General features: G+C 39.1%; 1 protein-coding gene across 1 annotated transcript; it reads right to left on the reverse strand.

The window, feature by feature from the left end:
• Positions 1-1,505: 1,505 nt before the first annotated feature.
• On the reverse strand, positions 1,506-19,560 carry ANKRD10 (ankyrin repeat domain 10). The gene is made up of 6 exons (XM_072135575.1): positions 19,259-19,560; positions 17,539-17,691; positions 17,020-17,111; positions 9,134-9,369; positions 7,797-7,880; positions 1,506-3,864 (listed from the first exon to the last, which is right to left on the reverse strand). The coding sequence occupies exons 1-6, from the start codon at positions 19,463-19,465 to the stop codon at positions 3,455-3,457; spliced, it is 1,182 nt and encodes a 393-aa protein (XP_071991676.1). The 5' UTR covers positions 19,466-19,560; the 3' UTR covers positions 1,506-3,454.
• Between the last annotated feature and the right edge of the window lie 2,822 nt (positions 19,561-22,382).

Consider the following 22,382-nt stretch of genomic DNA (forward strand, 5'->3'; position numbering starts at 1 on the left):
AGGAAATTATCATTTCACTCTCTTTAACCCCTTCTGCCGCAGCCCTTTTTCATTTTTGCGTTTTCATTTTTCACTCCCCACCTTCAAAAATCTAACTTTTAATTTTTCCATGTACAGAGCTGTGATGGCTTTTATGCGTAACAAATTGCACTTCAAAATGATGGTGTATAATATTTCATGCCATGTACTGGAAAGAAAAAAAAAAATCCAAAATGCAGTGAAAAACACATGTGCGCTGTTTTCTTGTGGACTTCACGGATTTCTTTGTACGCCCCAAATGACATGTCTACTTTATTATTTGAGTAAGTAAGATTATGGGGATACCAAAATTGTAAAGGTTTTATGTTTTCATACATTTACAAAAATTAAAACCTCTAGTACAAAGAAAAAAAAAATCTTCATTTTGCCATCTTCTGACACTAATAACTTTTTCATACTTTGGTGTACGGAGCGGTGGCATTTTTTGAGACTTGATGACGTTTTCAATGCTACCATTTTTAGGACTATGACATTTTGATCACCTTATTGAATTTTTTATGTTTTTCAAAATGGCAAAAAAGTGCCATTTTCCACTGGGCGCTGTTTTCCATAACGGTGTTAAACACCGTGAAAAACCATTATTATATTTTGATAGATCGACAGATTGTCGGATACGGCGATACCCAATGTGTTTATGACTTTTACTGTTTATTTATATTTAAATCGGTTCTAAGAAAGAGGGGTGATTTGAATTCTTATTTTTTTTTTTCACTTTTTATTTTTACTATTTTTTTTTTTTTTTTAGACTCCCATGGTACTTTATATGGGGATTTTTCTCCTCATTCATTACAATGTGCAATTTGCACAGTGTAATGAAAGGGTTAAAGGGAACCTACCACTTGTAGTGGCAGGATTCCGATGGAAATACCGGGCACCAGCTCAGGGTGAGCTGGTGCCGGAGCTTATTTTAGTTAGTGTTTTAAACCGCGGTATCGCGGTTTAAAACACTTTTTAAACGTTATAGCCGGCGCAGGCAGGTACGCGCTCGGCGCTTACCGTGCACGCGGCTCTCATTCACTTCCTATGTAGCCGCGTGCACGGTAAGCGCCGAGCGCGTACCTGCCTGCGCCGGCTATAAAGTTTAAAAAGTGTTTTAAACCGCGATACCGCGGTTTAAAACACTAACTAAAATAAGCTCCGGCATCAGCTCACCCTGAGCTGGTGCCCAGTATTGCCATCGGAAACCTGCCACTACAAGTGGTAGGTTTCCTTTAAAACGAGACAGCCCCAGGTCTGACCCGAGGCTGTCGTGGCGACCGAGCACAGCTCCCCGATGACGGTACTGGGAGCAAAGATCCTCATCAATATGTAGCAAAAACGTACCGGCTATGAAGAGGGCTCAGCCCGTACTATTACGTCACATGTGGTAAGGGGTTTAAAAATGTTGATAACCGCTTATGTATTTTGTAACCTCATAACTTGACATTGCTGTATTTTTTTGCATCTCTTTATGGCAAATTTAAAAAAAAAAAAGTTTTTTTATTCACTTATATTAATGCCAAGATTGTTGAAACCCATTTAACCCATGTAGGTCACTGAAAACTTTTTTTCTTCAAATGTTTATTGAGTTTTCATGATATAAAAGAGGAACGATGTATTCCAGTCAACAAAAACATTGAGACCTTGGAGGGTTTGGGGGAAGGTGAAAAGATTTTTATTACAGTATATCACTGCTACCTATAAAATGAGAAAACGAAAAAAAAAAAAAAGCAAAACCAAAAGTTTATGCAGCAACTCAATTTTTTTAATAAACAAAAAGCTCGGGGCACATGCTTTCCCTTTGCAAAGTTCAACAGTATATAAACGTAAAACAAAATGAATGAGAAGTCAGCTCGTGCTCAAAGTAAATATCTATGCCACAGAGGGCAAATGCACATAATCATGGGAGCAGTATGTCGGGCCAATCCCACGGACTGCACATCTTGTACAGAATGCATTTTACCAAAATATGATGCAAGGACTTGCAGTAAATACAGTGCTGATGCTACAGTTCTGCTGGCAGACGGAAAGTCCTTGCATAATATTTTGGTATAACGCAAGGACTCCATTCCTGTAGGTGGTGTGCAGTCCATGGGATTGACCCGACATACGGACCCATTTTCATGGGTTGTACACAATCCTGTGCATATGACCGAACTCCGAGGATAATTAGGATTTAAAAACGGAACTTCTTATAAACAATAATACATATGGCTCCATTTATGCCCAGAGACTGATCATAACTAAATCAGTCTAATTTATATAGAAAAAAAATAAACACAAGCATAATAACTATATACAACTTAGTATATTGTAACCATCCAATCAAAACAATGAGCTGGTGGCAAAATTAGGTGAACAATGTATTGTCAGCAAATGTGGATAACCATAGTGTTTCTTGAAATGCAAGCGGTAAATTATTTGAAGCTTGTTAAAAAATAAAATAAAACACAGAAGCAATGAGTGAATAGATATACATACATTGCAACTTTCTCCTTGTCTAGTCATGTTTAAGGCTTACATAAAACACATTATTTGCAATTCAAATAGTACATACTTCCATTTTAAATGTTGACCGTCTTTGACAGCCATTTCTATACAAATTTCAGCCACCTTCAGTTATATTATTGCAAACTAAAATCATATTCCCTTATTCAACCATAACAGTACAAAGGTCTCTAGAAGAAAAAAAATCTGCTTTAAGAAAATTAATTTAACAATAAAAATCTACAAAATGAAATGCATTAAACTAGTTTGCCTTCTGCAGAAAGCAGCAATATTAAAGAAAATGGAAAAGCTTCTAAGAGTTTTTGCAGCAGTCTTTCCCAATATATAAAATATAATTCTTTGATTAAACATAAATATTTTGCCTTTCTTTTGCCCCATGAAAGACTCAGAGACGCATTGTTACATTTTTTTTTGGTTAAAGTGACTATTAACAAAATATGGAATGAATAAGCCATTCGAATACACTGAAGGTTACAGTCAAGTAGAATTCTGACCTTTTTGGAAAGAAAAAAAAACAAAACAAAAAACAATTGTACTATTTGCATAGCAGTTTAAAAAAAAATCCCAATCCTAGAAACTTTTTTTTTATTTTTATATAGCATAGAATGACAGCATTACTAATGCCCATTAAATACACTACACCTGGATGCCCATCCTATGAGTCTCCATAATTTGTCCCTAATATTTTGAGACAAACCACTTTCAAAACAAGGATATATGTTGGTAACGTTAAAGTGCTTTTTTGTTTTTATACCCAACTCTTCTGTGTGCAGTCATTTCTAGCAGTAGCTGAGTAGATAAACGCTGCTTACATTTCCATAAGGAATAAGACACAAACAATGAGTTTTACATAGTAGGCATATTAAAAAAAAAAGAAAGAAAAAAAAAAGCTATAATAGATTCCATTTTAGATGCCTCCCTGGACGCCTCAGAACCCCTGATACTGATGAAGTGTACTTATAAATGTACTTTTATACCTATTTTCAACACTGATCGAATCAGAATGTTCTACAAAACTACTATACTCAGGTAAACTTTCAGCAGAATCTCCAAATCCATGGTAGTATCCATATTGTAAGACATCAGAAGCCCCTTCACCCAGAAAAGGCTTAGCAGTCACCCAACTACTAGGACTTCCATTAACATGCAAAGAGCCGCAAGTTTGAGAATGAACGTTTTCATCAGGGCGTTCTTTCTTGCCGTTTGCGACTGGGACATGGTTGATCCCTTGGGACAATTGAAGGCACTTTGAAGGACTCGTTTCCATGTCTCCAAGAGGAAGATTAAATCCATTACTTGCTTGTCCATTTGTTAACGTAGTGAAGCTACCATTCACATCTGCATTAAGAAACAAACCTGTCACAATCCTTGAAACTTTTTTAAAGGGAGAAAAAGAATAATTAAAAAGAAAAAAAATCATTAAAAATACATTTACCACCAGGATCAAGCATTGTAAACCAATGCTGGTACACTGACATGCTGGTGTGCCCCCTTTGGCAGGAACATCTTTGTTTAGCTTAGTTTTTTTTTTTTACAAAAAAGACTGAAGATCCGGGGGCTCATGTGCATAATTTAAAGCCTTTTTTTTCTTAAAAACAAGGGCAGATGAAGCTCTGCCAGAGAGGCACACACCAGTATGTCAGTGTGCTTGGCTTACAATTCTTCATCCTGGTGGTAGATGTCCATTAAGGGTATTGTAAGAGATGCCATGAATATTCACTTCCATCTCAGCTAAACATATGCTGGCAATATGTTGTACAGAAATGCATTGCTCTTTTACATATATCTTTATTTTTGTCCATTGTGTAATTTCCAAGATATCCCCAAAATCATCTCCTCAAGAACCAGAGCACTTCCCTCTTCTTCCAGTGCTACTCCACGATGCTTAAAAGACAAAAGCTCTTAGGGTGCTGAGGACATGACTTTGGTACAACAACTACCTCATTAGCAATAGAAAACCTTGATGTTAATTGGGACCTAGGAGTGCAATGTGCTTTGCTGTAAGTTGATCTAAAAGAAAAAGATAAATAAAAGTTTTTAAAAAATTAAACTGCATAATGGACAGAAATTAAGGCGCTTTTGATATAATAATGCATTCCTCTACAACATGTTGCCAGCAGATCATGCTGCTTGGGGAGATTGTAGACACCCTTGAAAGGTGTATTTAAATTTCAGTAAAATGTTAGTGTAATGAAAAATTATACAATTTTCTAATTTACTTTATGCATTATTTCTCGCCATTTTCAAGATCTCTGCTTGCTGTCAAACTATGGAGCTTTTTATAGAATATTTCCAGTGGACAAAAATCTGACCATAGTCACAGGTACACGGCGTGCAACAGAGTAATTAGAGCTGTGGGTTATAACGAGCCGTGAACATTGTCAAAATTCTGCCCACTGGAAATAAAGATTTCTATAGAATGACAGCAAGCAGAGGTCTAGGAAACTGAGGAATTGATAAAGAATGTATATACAAACATTTCTTCGCCAAAATGGAATACACCTTTAATCTTTAAAATCTTTAGTAAATGCTTGAAGACCCGAGGCCTCACAGTGAGCGATCGCCACTCCCTGATGACGTCATGGGGAGCAGCGATCGTCACCAAGATGGGGGTGCCATCTTTTTGAAGCCACCGGCAAAGCGATCAACGGGCTGTACTATTACTGTGCACTTTGGGAAGGTGTTAAAGATGTTGGCCACTTTACCTCATGTTTTTTGTAATCTGTGTGTAAGTAAGCCTGGCAGGATATTTACAAATATACATTAAAAGTTCTGCCCCACTTTCCTTATATGTAAAGTGAAGGCAGGAGGCGCGTCATTCAGTTTACAAAATTACTATGGCATCAAAACAAATAAACCAAACACACTGAACAAATGATTGAACAGATTTAGACTTCTGGGCAATGTTTTGGGGAGTATAATGAGGCAGGATATTTTTGGTTAATATATAATCTACTTCTTAGCAGATACTAAGATGGGAGAATAAGTACATAGGATGATCTGTAAGTTACCAGGACAATTTGTTTCTACAACAGATTTCTGTAGATTGCTTGTACTAGAGACAACTTTAGAAGCAATTTGTCACTGCTAGCTCTGCAGACAGAAAGGGGATGCTGTAGGATTTAGTCTGTAAAGCTTTCAGGAATTAAAGCCGATATACATTACATTAATACATTAAATAACTTGCACTAATCCAGTTACTTGGCATATTATAGAATCAAAAAACTAAAATCATCTAAAAGTTGGACAAACCCAATACTTTTATACTTAACTAGTTAACTGTGAACAGTAAATTGCTCTTGAATTGTGGCAGTGTGTTTGTCTCAATTCCATGATTTACAGCACATACTGTTAAAGCATAGCAAGTTTGTCATTTATTACAGGCGAGTGCCTGTAATACAGCTAAAGATGTGCCGTCATCCCTTCACTTGCAGTCAATTGTATTTGGCAGAAAGTGAATAGAAAATTATGTTTTATATGCACACAAATCCAAAAGCTGCAATGACAGTATAGAAACAGTGGTGAAGCTGGTAGTTTTCTTAGCTCTGGATGGTTCACAAAAATATATGCTCTGGGTAAGTGTAATCTGCAGTTTGAGGGGTTGTTCATGAAAATAAAATAATTGAATGGCTATTTGGAGAGAGATGTATATAAAAAATCTGCCATATTAGCCTTACAGTCACCTGTTAGAATCAGTGATTAATCAATGTTAAGTGTTTGAGTTGGGACATCATTGCTGGACCAGAAAGTACTGAGGGTAGGAATATGTTGGCTTTTTGTTCATATCGGGTTAACGGACCTTTACATTGGTTGAAAGCCTATTTAGTTTCTATGTCCATATAATGTAAAAGAATGACAGTTAAAAAGACAACAGTGCTGGATTAAAGGAAACCTACCACCAAAAATCTACCTATAAAGGTAGATTGGGTGGTAGGTGGATCAATGGGACGTGAGGATAGCCCTTTTAAGGGCTAATCCTCACGTCCCCACACTTTTTTGATAACTTTTATTACACATATATTCAAATTTACTTATGCGGCTACTGGGGCGTGGAGTAGCCGCATGTGAGGTTACACGAGGCGTTTACTCCACGCCCCGGTAGCCACTTTACCCCTCCTACTCACCCATCTTCGGCGCGCAGCTCCGCGTAGCTGCATGCCCTCGTCAGGCGATCCTGCCGCCTGCACAGAAGAGCAGACCCGCGCCTGTTTCGGAGCAGTGACCACGCAAGCCTGCTCTTCTGCGCATGCGCAGACGGCAGGATCGCCGGACGAGGGCACGCAGCTACGTGGAGCTGCGCGCTGAAGATGGGTGAGTAGGACGAGTAAAGTGGCTACTGGGGCGTTGAGTAACCGCCTCGTGTAACCTCAGATGCGGCTACTCCACGCCCCAGTAGCCGCATAAGTAAATTTGAATATATGTGTAATAATATATTATTACTATCCTCACGTCCCATTGATCCACCTACCACCCGATCTACCTTTATAGGTAGATTTGTGGTGGTAGGTGCCCTTTAACAGTACTGCTCTTGAATAGGACCAGGCTGCAGTTTCCTGCACATCTATCAATTTGGCTCCTCCTAAATAAGGAAGTAATGTACACCTTCACCTTACTAAATGGGCACATCTCTTTCATGGTGGGCAGCAAGTCTTTCCCTGCCCATTAAAACATCTATATAACTAGTCACCATATGATGATGCAATAAAGCCTTAGCCAACTTCACTCATTACCACTGCATTCACAGGCAGTATCTGTGCTTCGTTATAATACATTTTAGTGTTTCAAAACCAAAACAAGTGCACACCAATTTCATACAGATTTTAATATCTACAACATTCATGCCAAAGTTAATTTTCAACATGTATACTCAAATTTACAGTTGAACAATCCACTTTCTCAAAAGCCTCAGAATATAAAAAAAATTAAATACACAGAAGAAGGAGACTAAAATCAGAACAGATCTCTGGTATGCTTTTACAAGTACTGTATGGGTTACTTTGCATCAGGTTATATATGTCCCTCCCAAAGTCTTTATTGTGTTTTTTAAAATATGAAGTTATGATACAACTCAGATAAGGAACACACCGATACCATTACTTCATACATGAATATCTAGAAATAAGCGTATTGGCTGATGCAACGAAAAGGCGTTTGCATTGGAGACAATGTGCAAATATTATTTGCTGGTCTAACAGATGGGCTCTGTGGTGGTTTCAGATCTTCAACCAGCTGTGTGTTGCAACATCTGTCAAAAAATTGCCCACTCCCACCTGAAATCTCTGTGTGATTTTCTACATGCATGCTGTCATCTTCTACCCCTCCAGCGAAATCAGTCTGTAGAGGAATGCTGCCTCCTGGAATACAAAATTAAAGACGACTTGTCACCAGATTTTAACCACCCTGACTAGCAATGCTTGCTGATAAAGGGTTACACAAGTCCTCCTTATATCACCTAAAATTAGCTGCCAGGTAGGCACTGTACTTGAATTAGACATTTTTCTGATATGCAAATTAGTTTTCCTGACTCATGTCTCCTGGCTCCGACTCTTCTCTCAGGCTGCCAGTGAACCACGCCCCATTATTCTGACTGACAGCTCTGTATCTCTTTAAAATCACTGCTCTGCCTCCTATTTTTTTTATAGAAAATGTTGTGTTAATCATTCACATGGTGCCTTGTGTTACATGTCATGTGCCCAAAGTGACATCTTAGGTTCTTTAGCCTCTAACAATAGCAAACTGTACACCATGTATATGATCACATGAAATCACAGCAGCCTGCATGGAACAGGAGTAGAAGTCCATGGAGGCTGTGGTGACTTAATGTGGTCAGATACATGCATGGGGTTTCTATTGTTAAGAGGCTAAAGGACACAAGAGGATGTCATTCTGGTCACATGACCTAAACTGTGACCAGTAAGGAGGCATAAGGCATGGGGAGAAGTATATGGGAGGGGCCGGGTGAGCAGGGCACTCCCCTTTGTTGGCCAGGTAATAAAAGATAAAGGCGATTTATGGGGATGCAAGGTAAACGATTTTTAGCAAAAAAGTGTGGCAGATAATTTCCTTTAGAGTTTTATTAACCGTCACTGGCTGTGCAAATGTGGTGACAAGTTCCCTTTAAAAGCAAAAAAGCTTACATTTACTTTTTTTTTTATTTAGACGTAGGTTTAGTTACACCACCGACATAACTCAGTTCAATATAGACTTGTCTCCTAATTTAGGCACTCAGCACATGTGTTTGAGTGCAGGGAACCTTTGGAGACCAGTGCTTAAATCAATGCTATTGAGTAGATTACTTTAGATTGATTTTTAGTAGATCATTCGTTCACATCATTTACATATAGCTATTTTTGTTACTATACCACCATATATCATCAAGCTATGCATAGTGCACTGAAAGAAACTACCTACTCAACGGTGTACCCATGTTTAAAATGGAGCAATGGAGATTGGTCAGAAGTTATGCTGCGCAACCCCTTTAAGGATTGTTTTCCCCTATAAATCCCTGCATTTAAACTCCAAAGTCTCATGTTGGTGTGTAAATGTAAAATGGTAAAGCATTAGTGGCAATTTGTCATATCTGTGGAGAAGAAATGTTGTTTCTTACCTTCGGTTCTAAGCTTCTTGATGGCACAAGCCTCCAAATCATTGAAAGATCGTTTGCGATTTATCGGGCCTCCATTAAAATTAGAGGAGTTGCCTTGGTGCACTCCATTTAAGGAGCTGCTGTAATAAAAACCGTTCAGCTGACTGTTCTGGAGGTTTAGGAGAAACTGAGCACACTCTTGAAAGCCTTGGGAGTGTGCAAGATCAGCCGCCGTCAAGCCATTTGCATTCCTAAAGCTGCACAAGAAAGTACTGAATTAAATTGTATTCTTTGCATAGTGTAAGCCCTCAGTGGCTAACTATCTGAAGGCTAAACAATTAAAGAGCCATACTGCAGAACTCATTTTTATCTAGTCAGGCCTGTTCTACGTAAAAGGTAATCTACCCTTAAAACAGAAGCATTTCTAATTCTAAAGAAAATATATAAAGGTTTGGTTTCAATTTATAAACTACACTCAAAATTACAGATAGATTTTAGGTACCTAGAATGACAGCTAACTGCTAAATACAAAAAGTAAATTTTTATTATACTTATGCTACACACTTGACAGCAGGAATACTATTTATATTGAATAATAACTATAGATTGTCTGCGGCATTTCCCTTGACTGGGGTATCTGTCACAATGTTACACAAAAACCTGTAATCCTACTGGTTGAATGCTAGGCCGGTCTACACATCCATTACCTCTGATGCTAAACTTTAAGATCACGTTCAAATCAATGACACATGGTCAAACTTAACATCTTTGTGCATTTCTCTAGAAATAGAAAATCTAATGTGAAGTTCATTTATGAAACCGTAAACTTCACAACAAATTAAGCTGTTAAACACAGCTTTAAGCAATACTATTTTGGCAGATGCAACTTCATGCAAGTGACATTTTCTTAAAAAAATGTAGGTAACATGTTAAAAAGCAAAAAAATATATATGTTATTTAGAGATTTATGGGTGGAAAAAAATACAATGGGAAATAAACCCCAAACGATTACAACCTTTACCAGATACTAGAACAAAACAATGATCGCACCAAGCTGCTGGGAAGCCATGGCCATGATTTAACACTTGTAAAATATAGCAATGGGCTTTATTGGGCAGAGATTACTCAATCGTAACTTCAGTCTGAACCACAGTTTTGTTATTCAGCAGCTTGTGCTTTAAAATGGTTCACTGTTCTGTAAGGGGGAAAGGTGGTTGTAAACAAAAGCAGTGTTGGGGCTATAGGGACCAGTTTCTGGTCAAGGACTATGTAAACAAGAATCTTCTAAACAGAGGGAGAGGAAATGAGTTTATATCACTCCGATTCCTGCCAAGATGTTTAGTGAGTGTAGGATTGACCGGAAACAACCACATATAAAAGCCAGTCTCTCCGAGAAACATCAATGTAAACTAGCTTCCTGTTTGTTGTTTCAGTCAGCCAAAAACTATTAAAAAATTCCAAATTTCAAAAATCATAGTGGCTTCTGAATCGAAAGATAAAAGTGAACATAATACAAGCAATCCATCTCATAAGGTTGGAGAAAGATTCTTTTAAATTAGGAGTGGGGGACACTCAGATGAAAGATGGAAGAAAAATAAAACTGGGTAGTCTCCCAACAGGATTAAAAAATCCCTAAATGAAGGGCTAGTTAGAATCATGACACCATATGTAAGCCTGCAGTTGAAGCCACAAGAAAAAAAAAAACAAAAAAAAAAAAACAGCGGCACGGATAAGAAATTATTGGAACTATTGGATTCCAATTTCATTAATTGGGGGAACGGAGTCCACATTGGCCCCCATCAACCCACGAGAGAGAGAGAATAGCAATTACTCAAGTGAAACTCCGCATTAGATAAAGATAGAGCACTAGCTTGTAAAGGTACCATCATTGTTGGTTGCCAATGGCTTACTGGATTACAAAAGGAGAAAAGAATGGACTTAAGAAATTTTTACCCTCAAGGTCCAGCAGCTTGAAATAAACAGGCAAGGCTTTTTCTTGCCACAGGCTTCTTATACTGTACATAGTATTATATAATACCATTGAAAAGCTTCAAAATGTGGCATCGAGGAAATGCAAGGTCCTTTATGCTAAAACAAATAATTTTTAATATAATTGCAGAGTGGGAGTTTTTACAGTAGCTTTATACTGTAAAAGGTACAATGGATCAGTGGCCACCATTTTTGTTGAAATAACTCAGGAGTTAAAGATTCTAGTGTGCGTAGTTAGGACTAAATGTAGACAGTGGGGATGTCAAGGAGTTTGGTAAAGAGGTTCATGATTGTTCCCTATATAGGCAATTCCTCATAGGTATATTCAAATGCTGCCAGAAAATCCATTGTGAATATAAAACAATAATAAAGTAGAGAATGATAATATCCCTCCGTTCTGTCATCGGAGTAGAGAAAAAGAGGAACCGGCATATGGTATTTGTCATAAGGAAGAAATGCCATCAAATAAAGTAGCCAATTAAAATTGATATAATTTCATAATTGCATTTCATATTTATGCAAAAAGCTGACATATGGGGTGGGTTTATGCTTGGGAATTACAGCAATGTTTGCAGACGCACTGCTGGAAAAGGATTTCCTCAAGACTGGTAATCAGGAAAGCCAGTGAAGTGGAATATGTTTATGCTTTTCTTTCAGTATAGCATAACAATGTAAACTTGCCAGAGCCTAATGCCATAACTTAGAAGTTTGCTTGTACGTTTAAGCTGTATCAAGTAAATTAGCTTAGACGAGATGCAAAATAGAAGCCTTTTGCACAAGTCATAAGTTACAGGCCATATTGTGCACATTGTGGAGCACAGTAGCAAGGCTACACACAAGTGATGAAGGGGGAAAAAAACCCAAAAAAACCAAAAACCACTCAGCAGGAAAAGACATGTATCCATCTAGTTTTTTATAAATGAAATACATTGTGTTTGCAAAAATATATCAGAAAAAAATTTCTGAAATCCTCAAACAACCCTTGTGTCATAGTGAATCTTATGGATTACAGGTCACGCCAGAAAGCGACCAACTAATAAGTTAGGCCAGAAAGTGGCACCATAACTTCCAGGTGCCTAATGGACAGAGCATTTTGTGGAAGCCATTTTGCAAACTGGGCTCTGGAGACTGAAAAACAGGAAAAAAAAAATGGACATGGACTATGCATGCACTGGCAGACATTGAGATAAATTAAGAGAGAGAGTAGGATTAAAGCAACGTGTAAATAGGTCACCCCAGTATTTTCAACATTTTAGCCTGGAAGATGATTTCAGAATCCCCAATTGAGCCAAATTGATTAGATCACAAGTTTGGCTGAATAGGTCATCATACAGATTTAAATGCCACCAGACAATCTATAGGACTTCTTGCAGCTTACTCCCTGAACAACAGTACGATAACTATTTTTCATATAGCTATGGTTAGTTCATATATATGGCTTAAACTGTATATTAGGGCAATATATGCATGCAAGTCTAAAAATTCTATAACTGAATTCCTAAATTAGCATTAAAACCAATCACCGCAACAAATACCTCAACAGTATGCCTTGTGTGCAGAAAGGAAGCGATACTGAACACTCATTGCCACAACTGTAAGGTTTTCGGAGAAGCACCTGTGGCAGTTTCAGCAGTTTCTATTTGGGAAGCTCCCCTTTCTAGGATTACTTGAAAAAATCAAGTCAATTCGAATTACGTAGCTGTAAAACATTGACATGTGTAGTTTTTACAGTTTTTTTGTTTTTTAAAACGTCTAATTTAAAATAGGGAAATGGCAGATTACAGAAAAATAAACAGAAGACTGATCATGTGAGTGATCGCATATCTGTAATTAACATTTACATGACAATGACAAACCCAAAAAGGTGCACTAGAGCCCAAGACTAGAAGTATGGTTTGTAAACCATGAAGCACCTTATAAAATATATTAGGGCTGTTAGCCTCAAGATAAAAGGTTCATAAAGTATGTGGATGAAATCATTTGAAAGGGAATATAGCTTAATGTAGTATTAAAATGACAATTAGGAGCAACTGCTGCTTAAATAAGAAAATATGAATTAAGTGTAAAAAGGGACCGATATGTTGGTGCAGTTTGACAAAACAAGTTTGATCATCAAAATGCTGCAAATCCAAAAAAAATAAAGTCTTGATTTTCAGAAGCAAATTAGGCATATATACTTTACTGTTATACTTTACTGTTACAAAACTATATCTGCCCTGCAACTGCTTGTTAATGGCAGTAGGTTGTCCTATAAAAGACACTTATCACCCATTAGAAATATAGGAGGATAGGTTTAAGATTGAAGAGGCCTCTTGCACACAACAGAGCGCTCACTCAGGCTAAAACCTGGTCATATCACACAGCCGGCTGGAGAAAGGAGGGAGTGAGCGCAACTCAACCCTTCCCTCCGCACTGAAAACCAAGTGGCTTGGACATTTTGTGGCAAGACACATAGGCCCATATTTCTTAAAGTGTTTGCACCATTTATCTGTCCGAATTTGCACTAGAAAGAACCTGCAAACTGCTTGCACATATATTTATAAAGCCAGTGCCAGTTTTGTGTTACGGCTGCACCGTGTCCAACAAGACAAAAAACGTGCACCAAAAGGGGTGGGTTAGTGCTTAGACAGAGTGTGCGCCACAATTCTACAGCATGAACAAAGTGCACAAAAAATAAATATAGTGCAGTAAGCATCAGATTCATGAATCTGGAGCATCCTACATAATACATAGTATGAAGTTTGCACCGTTTTTGATAAATGTGGACCATGTGCTCATGGCACCGTGATCTGCCCATAAATTGTGCTGTCAGATCGAGGGCCCCCTTATAGTTGTGTTAATGGGGACTCAGGATTAAAGTACCCCAGAATCTCCTCTAGGAACAAAGCTGGTTGACATGCATGATCCACACACTTCAAGGGGATAAGAGACTTTCACAGGACAACCCATTTACAGCAGTTTTCTGAAATTTGCTTCAGCTCATTTGTTTGTATAGGTCAACAAAAGGTACAGTATGTTTAGACTACTTTACATTAAACCCAGAGAATGAATGGAAAAATAGACGTAAAAATTTCTTGTGCGTCTAAGAAAATGCATTTCAAGGGCATTTAAAAATCTAATAGAAAGTGAGTAGGTGTGTGTGTGTGAGCATTAGATAACCAGCAATTACAGATATACAGTAAATGTACCAGCTCTGCATGGATGGTTATATACCTGCTGAATTCATCTGGGGAAAACAGATTGAATAATCCAACTCTGTCTCTGGGAACAAATGTACTTAATTATAACCATCCCGGCAAATATTAACATCTAGTGTCCAGTTAGAACACATTGCTTCAAAAATTAAAAACACAATAGCACAACACGCACCCTCAATCTCATCATACCCCTCAGAAGGTTCATTTAAATATTAAAGCCCTTTTCAATATTACATTATTACAATTGGTTCAAAATAAATTACAATATAGGGAGTGATTCAAACTGATAAGTGGCATAGCATACGAGATCCAACGTCGACATCTGGATTTCTAGCTATAACACCACATATACAATAGCAAGAAATATGGCAACAGAGCACAGCAGAAGAGGCCATTACTTTCAGGTGCATAATCACACCAACAGCGAATGAATCAATGCTTCATCATACAGGCCATCACTTTCTAATCAAACAAGGAACAAGTTCTTCTGTGGATTTAGGTACAAAATGCACTCTAATAACGAGGAGCAGTCTTTGGGGCAGAAGCAAAGGAGACAATGAAAAGTCTTCTGAATGTTAAGGAGGACGTGAACATCAATGAATGAGGTTTTGAAAAACAAAATGCAGGTTATAAACAAGATTGAAGTTTTGGTCATATTACATAAAAGATGAAATGTTTCATTTGGAATTCAATTAATAATTGGTTTCTATATCAAGTGTGCAAAGGGTTCTATATTGCACATTTTGCCACAGAAATGTGGCTTTAAAGGACCTAAGGCTCAAGGAAAATCCTCCATGGTATAAAGATGGAGATGCTAATAAGAAGCTCCATCCAAAGTAGGTTAAATTCTACATGCTGTGAGCCAATACACCTTACCTTCCCTACCAGGTAAGCTACACACTGACAGGATTATGGTTATGAGGCTACGTGTACTAACACTTTTGAACTATCTTAAAAGGGTTTGTTTTTTTTATGCTCAAGATAGATCTCCAATTTCAGAGCTGTGGGGTCCAATGCCCGAAGACTGCACTGCACTTCAATTCACTTCAATTGAAGCATTGATGCAGATCTCTGGCAGGGCTAATATACAGTGGATGGTTGCTTGATATAGGCCTATACAGTCGAAACATTGCACCATACCTCTGATAAGGAATACTCAAGTTCAACCTTTAGTGCTGCTATTTTTGTACTTTATACAGTAGGTGAGGTAATCAAGTTACAATGACCAGTGGAGTTAAGTAACGTGAAAGAAGAGGAGGTGAGGTGGGGTGGGGGAGTCACCCTGAAAGACACCCCCTGGTTCATATTATGTTCTATAGGACTTTCATATGCCACCACCAAGCAGTTGATTTAATTTTGTACCTGGTGTATGAGATTCAAATCAAGTCAGGATGACATATCCCAGCGTGACCTTTCTTCAATGATGATGCCTTTCAGTTCATTTGAATGCAGAACTCAAAGTACTTTTCACGCCACAATGTTGAACCTCACATAGAAAGATATCATTGTGACAAAGTCACTCTGATGGCTAAAAGGCTGGTGGACCTAAATCCTCATGACAGGTGCAGCAGAGATAATTTATTTAAATCCACTAAGCTGCCTCACAAAGGTCTATACAGGGATTCTGGTTCTCTGGATTAAGCAACTGGTAACATACATGTAGCAATTTCACACATATGCCCATATTAGACTACACCACATGAAGTTTCCAAAATCGGCTAAAATAGGGTGTGGGGGGTGGTTTGTAAGCTGTTCAGTGAATACAAAATTACCCACAACACAATTTAGGAATCAGGAATAACCGAGTTGCCCAAAAACACCAAATTCTTGTAAATATAATGTTATATTAATTTCCTTCTGATCCTAATTTAGTGTGTGCCAGGCCGTTGGGGGGGTAGGATTAACATACTTTGTCTCCTATTGCTGACAGAGGGATGGGAAAGTGCTCCTTTTAGCTAGTTACCTTAAAGTGGGAGACAAGACGATGGGAAAGAAAATAATTGGTTTAATACCAAATATATATTTTTTAAAAAATTTTAAAAAGGAACTCTGGGCTTATTTGAGTATTTTTCATATTGAGAAACAAATTTAACTTTTGGTTACAACACACGAATATAGTGCATGTGTGGGTATAGTTTTGCATACAAATAGAAGGGATGAATTGGTACTAAAAGCCTGCAGCTGGAAATGAACTAGTTAATAATACTACACTATCTTCAGCACAATCTTAGATCACCCAGCAATTATTTACATAGAACAAAAGCACCAATATTGTTCATTTGCAGCATGAAGATGAAAAAGAATTAAAAGGAAACCTGCTTTAAGTCACATGACTGCAAGTCTATACCGGTCATTGTTGGGATTTGTAAGAGCAAATACTTCTACATGAGTTGGTAGGAAGAACTTTAGAAGGAAATCTATAAACCTTTAAGACAAAAATGGTTAAACAACATACGTAAAACAGCAGAGTAATGTATTGAGAATGTTAATACATAAAGCATTAATGGAATTTGTTTCTTTTTATTGTGTCCGAGTTAATATAATAGCAGCATGCACGGTTTTTCAGTAATGTGTTGAAACAATCAATCATAAAGCCCAAACTGAGGCTCTACAAATGAGTCTACTCATTTGTTATTTATTGAGAATGGCTATGTGTTGTAATTAATTATTTGCAAGTTATATGAAAAAGCATAAGGAAAGGAAACAAAAAGGGACACATACTCTATTTGTGCTCCATTGGTTACAAGGGCTTTAAGGCAGTCCATACTACCAGCCCTTGCAGCTTTGTGAACAGGGGTCTCACCCACATAGTCCTGAAAAACACACACATAAAAGAGTAATGAATGAAATGCTAAAAACAAAATGCAACCTGCATCAAGTAGTAATAATCTGCAGCACTATTCTACCTAGTTCCAAAGCATTCAATTAATTTCCTTGATTTAGAAAGGTGCCGCTCATCTCATTTCTATGGAATTTACAAACCAGTATCTTTTCACACACAACATCACAACAATGTCAGGTTGATTTTGGATCTGATAACTATAATTTCTACTATCTGAAATTGCATCACAAAGGCATTTCACACATTAATAATGAATAACTATTCAATAATATCGTGCAACAATTGGCTACACATTAGCACAATTACATAATCGACGGGATCTGGATACCTAAGGTTTTAAGATTTCCATTTGAACTATTTTTCTTTAGACATATCCAGCACTCTTTTTGATCGGTTACCTGTTTATTTACATGGGCACCTGCTTGAATTAGCCATACTAGGCAGTGTGGATGTCCCCCAAATGCAGCAATGTGAGCTGGAGTTTGAGCAAATCGAGTTGTACTGGCATTTACAGAGCAGCCTGCTGCTACCAGCTGCACTAGGCACTCCAACTGTGGAAAGACAAAACAGAGGTGTCACAGATGAATAGGCAGACATTACAAGGAGTGTACAGTTCCCAAGTCAATTCAAAAGTTATATATTTTCTACTTCTTAAACCTTCCTTCTATGGGGGATGTCCAAATGATAAGGGGAGGTGCGAGGCAGCACTGTCTTTTCAATACTGCAAGTAGAAGCCCAAGGAATTCTCAAAATCAAGGATGAGTTGGAAACAGTAAGAGTTTAACTAGAAAACCTACAAATTTATCATTTGTCGGGATTAGTCAGGAATTAGAAAGGACCGCTTCTCACTGGTCACTCCCAAGGGACACTGCTCTGCTGAAAGAAAGGTAAACTTTCATGTAACTTTTCAGAAGAAGACAGTTTTAATAAAACTTAACACTTTGATAATGTGCACACTATTCTCTATGGGAACCTAAAGGGCTCCTGATGACAGGTTCCATTTAAAGAAGTGTATAAAAAAAAAAAAAAAAGAAAAATCAAATCATCCCACTTTCCCTAGAACTTATATGAAAAGAAATAGTCAAATATCATAAACATTTATATTTCACAAAATGTTTGATCAAAATATAATGACAATAATTCCTGAACCCTGTAACAAAAAATAACACCCAAATGTAAGTGTCCTATGCTAGTCTCTGTGGTTCTTTATGCATGCATAACTTAACATACAGATCTGATATGGAGCAGTAGATTGGGGGAGATTTAGCACACTACTAACATTCAATGGCAAATGTTCACAGGTTTTTAGAAAGTGATCAGCCCTGAGGCAGGAACACCCTGTGCCGTCCACTCCGCAGGCAGCCACTGGCCCTAACGCCCACATGGCGTGGAGGTGGCAGTCACAACAATAAGGATACATGTATGACCTTATACCACACTTGTGTACACAGCAGGGAGGTCCCAGGGCTACCTTACTAGCAGACAGCTTATCCTCCTCCCCAGACAGGGAACAAGTACAAGTCATGTTTGATTAAACCCAGTCTGTCAGCAGATGTGGACTTTCTGAAGAAAATGTGAATGTACACAAAACGCCTGCCAGAATAAAACTAGTGCACAGCTCCATACTGGCACCTGGTTTATCTATAATAATGCAGTGACTGGGTGTCACCAGTGCACCCACAATATCCTTTATAGCACCAAAACCACAGGAATATATGACAGACTTCTCTCCCCCGGCAAATGTGAGCTGAACAATTTATTGCTGTAATAAAATTCTGTCAACCTCCTCCCAGTTATGACAGGAAACTGAATGAAGAGAGCGGAGCTGGAAGCAGCTGGCCCCGCGCCTCTAGGTTTCCCGCCTCTGTGTGCAGGGAGAGCACCTCCCACCTTTGTTCTGCTAACAAGGATGCCCATCCCTCCTCAGGCTGCCACTGCTGCCCGAGATTTGCCTAACCACGCCCAGTTTTCTTTGTCTAGGTCCCATCACTTGTCATCCCGCCTTTCTACACAACGCGAAGTAGCCGTACAAAATGGCGGCCTCCCCTCCCACTTTCCATCTCTTCATGATGTTCCCGCTCAATTACAAGAACACACCGCCGTTCCCCTTAACTTCACCTTCCCGAAGTGAGCTGCCCAATGTATGGGCGTCCAGCCGTAGCACGAGTCTTCCTTGCCCAGTTGTTGCGCGGTATTCCCGGGCGGGCCCTGAAGCAGCGACTGAAGGCATCCGATGTCTCCATCCCTGCAGGCTCGGTGTAGAGGAAAACGGAGATTGAGAACCTCCTCACTGGAGAAGCCGGGCTCAGAACACACAGACATCATTACAGCCGCCTCCAGAGCACGCAAACACACACACACACCGGGGCAAGGGGAGGAGCTATGTGCAGCCCCGCCTCCTACTAACTCACTGCCGGGGCGGCTTCATAGCGGCATGGTTGTGTGTACACGCACAGCACAGACACGCCCAGAGTGGTCATGTGACCCGTCTGGACGTTAGGAGACTTTGTGCATGAACCGCTGCCTAAATGTGACGGGACCGTGTTCTAAACTAGAGGGAGGATGTATAGTGGGACGTATTACTGTTATCTTCTGGACGTACTAAAAGAGTATATCTATAGTGTGATTAATAAGCTTTACTTATATTCCGCAGAAGGACTGGGACAAGTGATTTTGGTGCCTTAGGCAGCCCAAAAAAGTTTGTGCCCTCACCCACCCCATGCATTCCTTCACCGAAAATGGGGCACATTTACTAGGGTCCATCCAACGTTTTTTTGTCGGACTTTGCAAACTCTCAGAAGCACGTGACCGTTTTGTGTTGTGGCAGCACTATTCTTCCTGCAACGCTAACTTTTGCATTCCGGTGCTCAGTCTGATCTTGTGCCAGATTTAACATGCAAAGTCCGACAGAATTCTATCGCATGCCCCATGAATTTACAAAAGAACCCAAATTAAATCACAAAACTACACCACGGGGGGAGAAAGGCAGAAATTGAGCAGATGTTAAACATGCATGCGACTGGTGCAGTCTATTCGCATAGAGCACACACAGTCACATCAGAAGGCATATTGCACTGCACATACACCGGACTATAAATCCAACTGTTGGAAACCTGCCAGTCTAACACATAGACAACTGCTCAAAATCCTGCCTTATGATAAATCTCCCCCATAGAGATATGATGAGATGTATGAGATTCCTATTACACAATGTCAGCTCTGCAATATCTGTGTTCTCACAGGTATGTGCCTGCCTCCCCCTTCCCTGGATCACTTATCTGCTTGTAGTTTGCAGTTTCTTTCCTCAGGATGTTGTGCTGGCAGGATGTCAGTGAGTGTCTGTGAACTCCCCGCTGTACTGCAGCAGGCTGGGCTACAGGCACAGAGCAGAGAGAAACGGCGGAATGCACTTTAGTTGGATTTTTGGACATTTTCGGGATTTGCACTGCTGTGACAGCAGCGCCGGCTTTCATGCGACAGAAATGGGGGGGGGGGGGCACTGATTCGGACTGAGCATGGGATTTAATATTCAAATTGTGTCGCAACCAATGAACTTACATAACCCGGGAAGAAGATGGTGAACTCCGGCAGACCTGAGCAGGGAAGCAACAGATGCAGGAAATCAGGCGCATGATCTTTGTAAATCGCGGCACAGTAGTAAATGTACCAGAATCTCAGCTCTACGCTGGCACACAGGATACCAAGATGGCGTCCCCAACCCTAAGTCAGAAGTTACAGGGTTGTGTCTCGGGGCAATGAAATTGTGTACGCCAGGACAGATAAAGACAGGTTGGAATTATACCTGTGAAATTCTGGTTTTTTGTTAACAGTGAATTAAAGAATCTTTTATTTTGTTATCCTGAGTACATATAAGAAACTTGTCTTCCTGGGAATACCCCTTTAAGAACAGGATAACGCAGGAGAATTGTTGATAATCTTGCCCAACAGCAAAGCTTAATTTATATTTTAAAGTGGCCAACTCTTTTAATATTTCAGCTTAAAAAACACCATTTTCTTAAGAACTCCTCTGTTTTTGTGTTGCCATATCTAGCTTTACAATATCAGCATAATAATATTCTTTTATAGCCAAGGTCAGGATCAAACACTTCCCAACCTCCTCGAATACAGCAGGACAGTCACAATTTTCAGGCTCTTTCCCGCCCGGCGGGAGGTATATGCTGTGACATCCAAGGCCAGATAAAGGTTGGTGGGGAAACCTGGGCGCCAATTCTGGTATATGTCCCCATTGAATGTATTCAAAATACAAATGTCTCATGTACCAGTAGAAGAGTCATACAAGACTATCACCTATATGGCAATTTATATTTGCCAAAAAAGCCAAGGCTGCCCTCACAGACATACATGTATAATCCTACACCAAACTAAAACAAAGAGGGAATAAAATATGCCATACTGTTGCAAAATGAATCATCTTTATTATTTACATCATTTGTTAAAATTTACATAAAAAGGCATCTCAGGAGATATAAAATGAAACAGACATTACAATAACATTCGAATTATTGTCTGCAATGCATCATATATACCAAGTCCAACTTGCAACTAATATCATTGTATAATCACATCATGCAACAAGACATAACATCGTAAGTTTGCTCTTTGTGGTTAATCATTGCAAGAGGAATATCATGTGGACCATACTACCTGGCGTTTTCAGCCCCCAAAGCGCATTTCAACCTGCCGGTTTTTCTCAAGGGGTAACGTCATTACATTAACTCCAGGCATATAGACCGACTCTGGCCAATGATCGGCCCGGATTTAATGAGAGGCAAACATTCACCTGTGTTTGTGGCACATGGTCGGTTGCTTGTGCCGACGTCAGTGGTCAGTGGTCCCACGTGACCATCCGGACACGCCCCTCACTTGGAGACCGCAGCACAGTGGCAGGTAATTGTGGAAGGTAATGTATCAACAAGCTGTATGGATTGTAAAGAGCAGAAAGTGCACTCCAGGCAAATTCGTTTATATAGATAGCTGTGTACAGGCGGTCCCCTACTTAAGGACACCCGACTTACAGACAACCCATAGTTACAGACGGACCCCTCTGCCCACTGTGACCTCTGGTGAAGCTCTCTGGATGCTTTACTATAGTCCCAGACTGCAATGATCAGCTGTAAGATGTCTGTAATGAAGCTTTATTGTTAATTCTTGGTCCAATTACACCAAAAATTTTGAAACTCCAATTGTCACTGGGGCAAAAGAAAATTTTTTTTCTAGAACT

This window comes from Engystomops pustulosus, chromosome 2, assembly GCF_040894005.1.
Source record: "Engystomops pustulosus chromosome 2, aEngPut4.maternal, whole genome shotgun sequence".
Classification (NCBI taxonomy): Eukaryota; Metazoa; Chordata; class Amphibia; order Anura; family Leptodactylidae; genus Engystomops; species Engystomops pustulosus.

Bases quoted from the DNA above. Each gene is read 5' to 3' on its own strand.
- ANKRD10 (XM_072135575.1), bottom strand. From the start codon at position 19,465: ATGATGTCTGTGTGTTCTGAGCCCGGCTTCTCCAGTGAGGAGGTTCTC. The intron at 7,881-9,133 runs GTAAGAAACAAC...TTTGTATTCCAG, and splicing joins CAAGAAGCTTAGAACCGAAG to GAGGCAGCATTCCTCTACAG. The intron at 3,865-7,796 runs GTGGGAGTGGGC...TTCTTAATGCAG, and splicing joins AAATCACACAGAGATTTCAG to ATGTGAATGGTAGCTTCACT.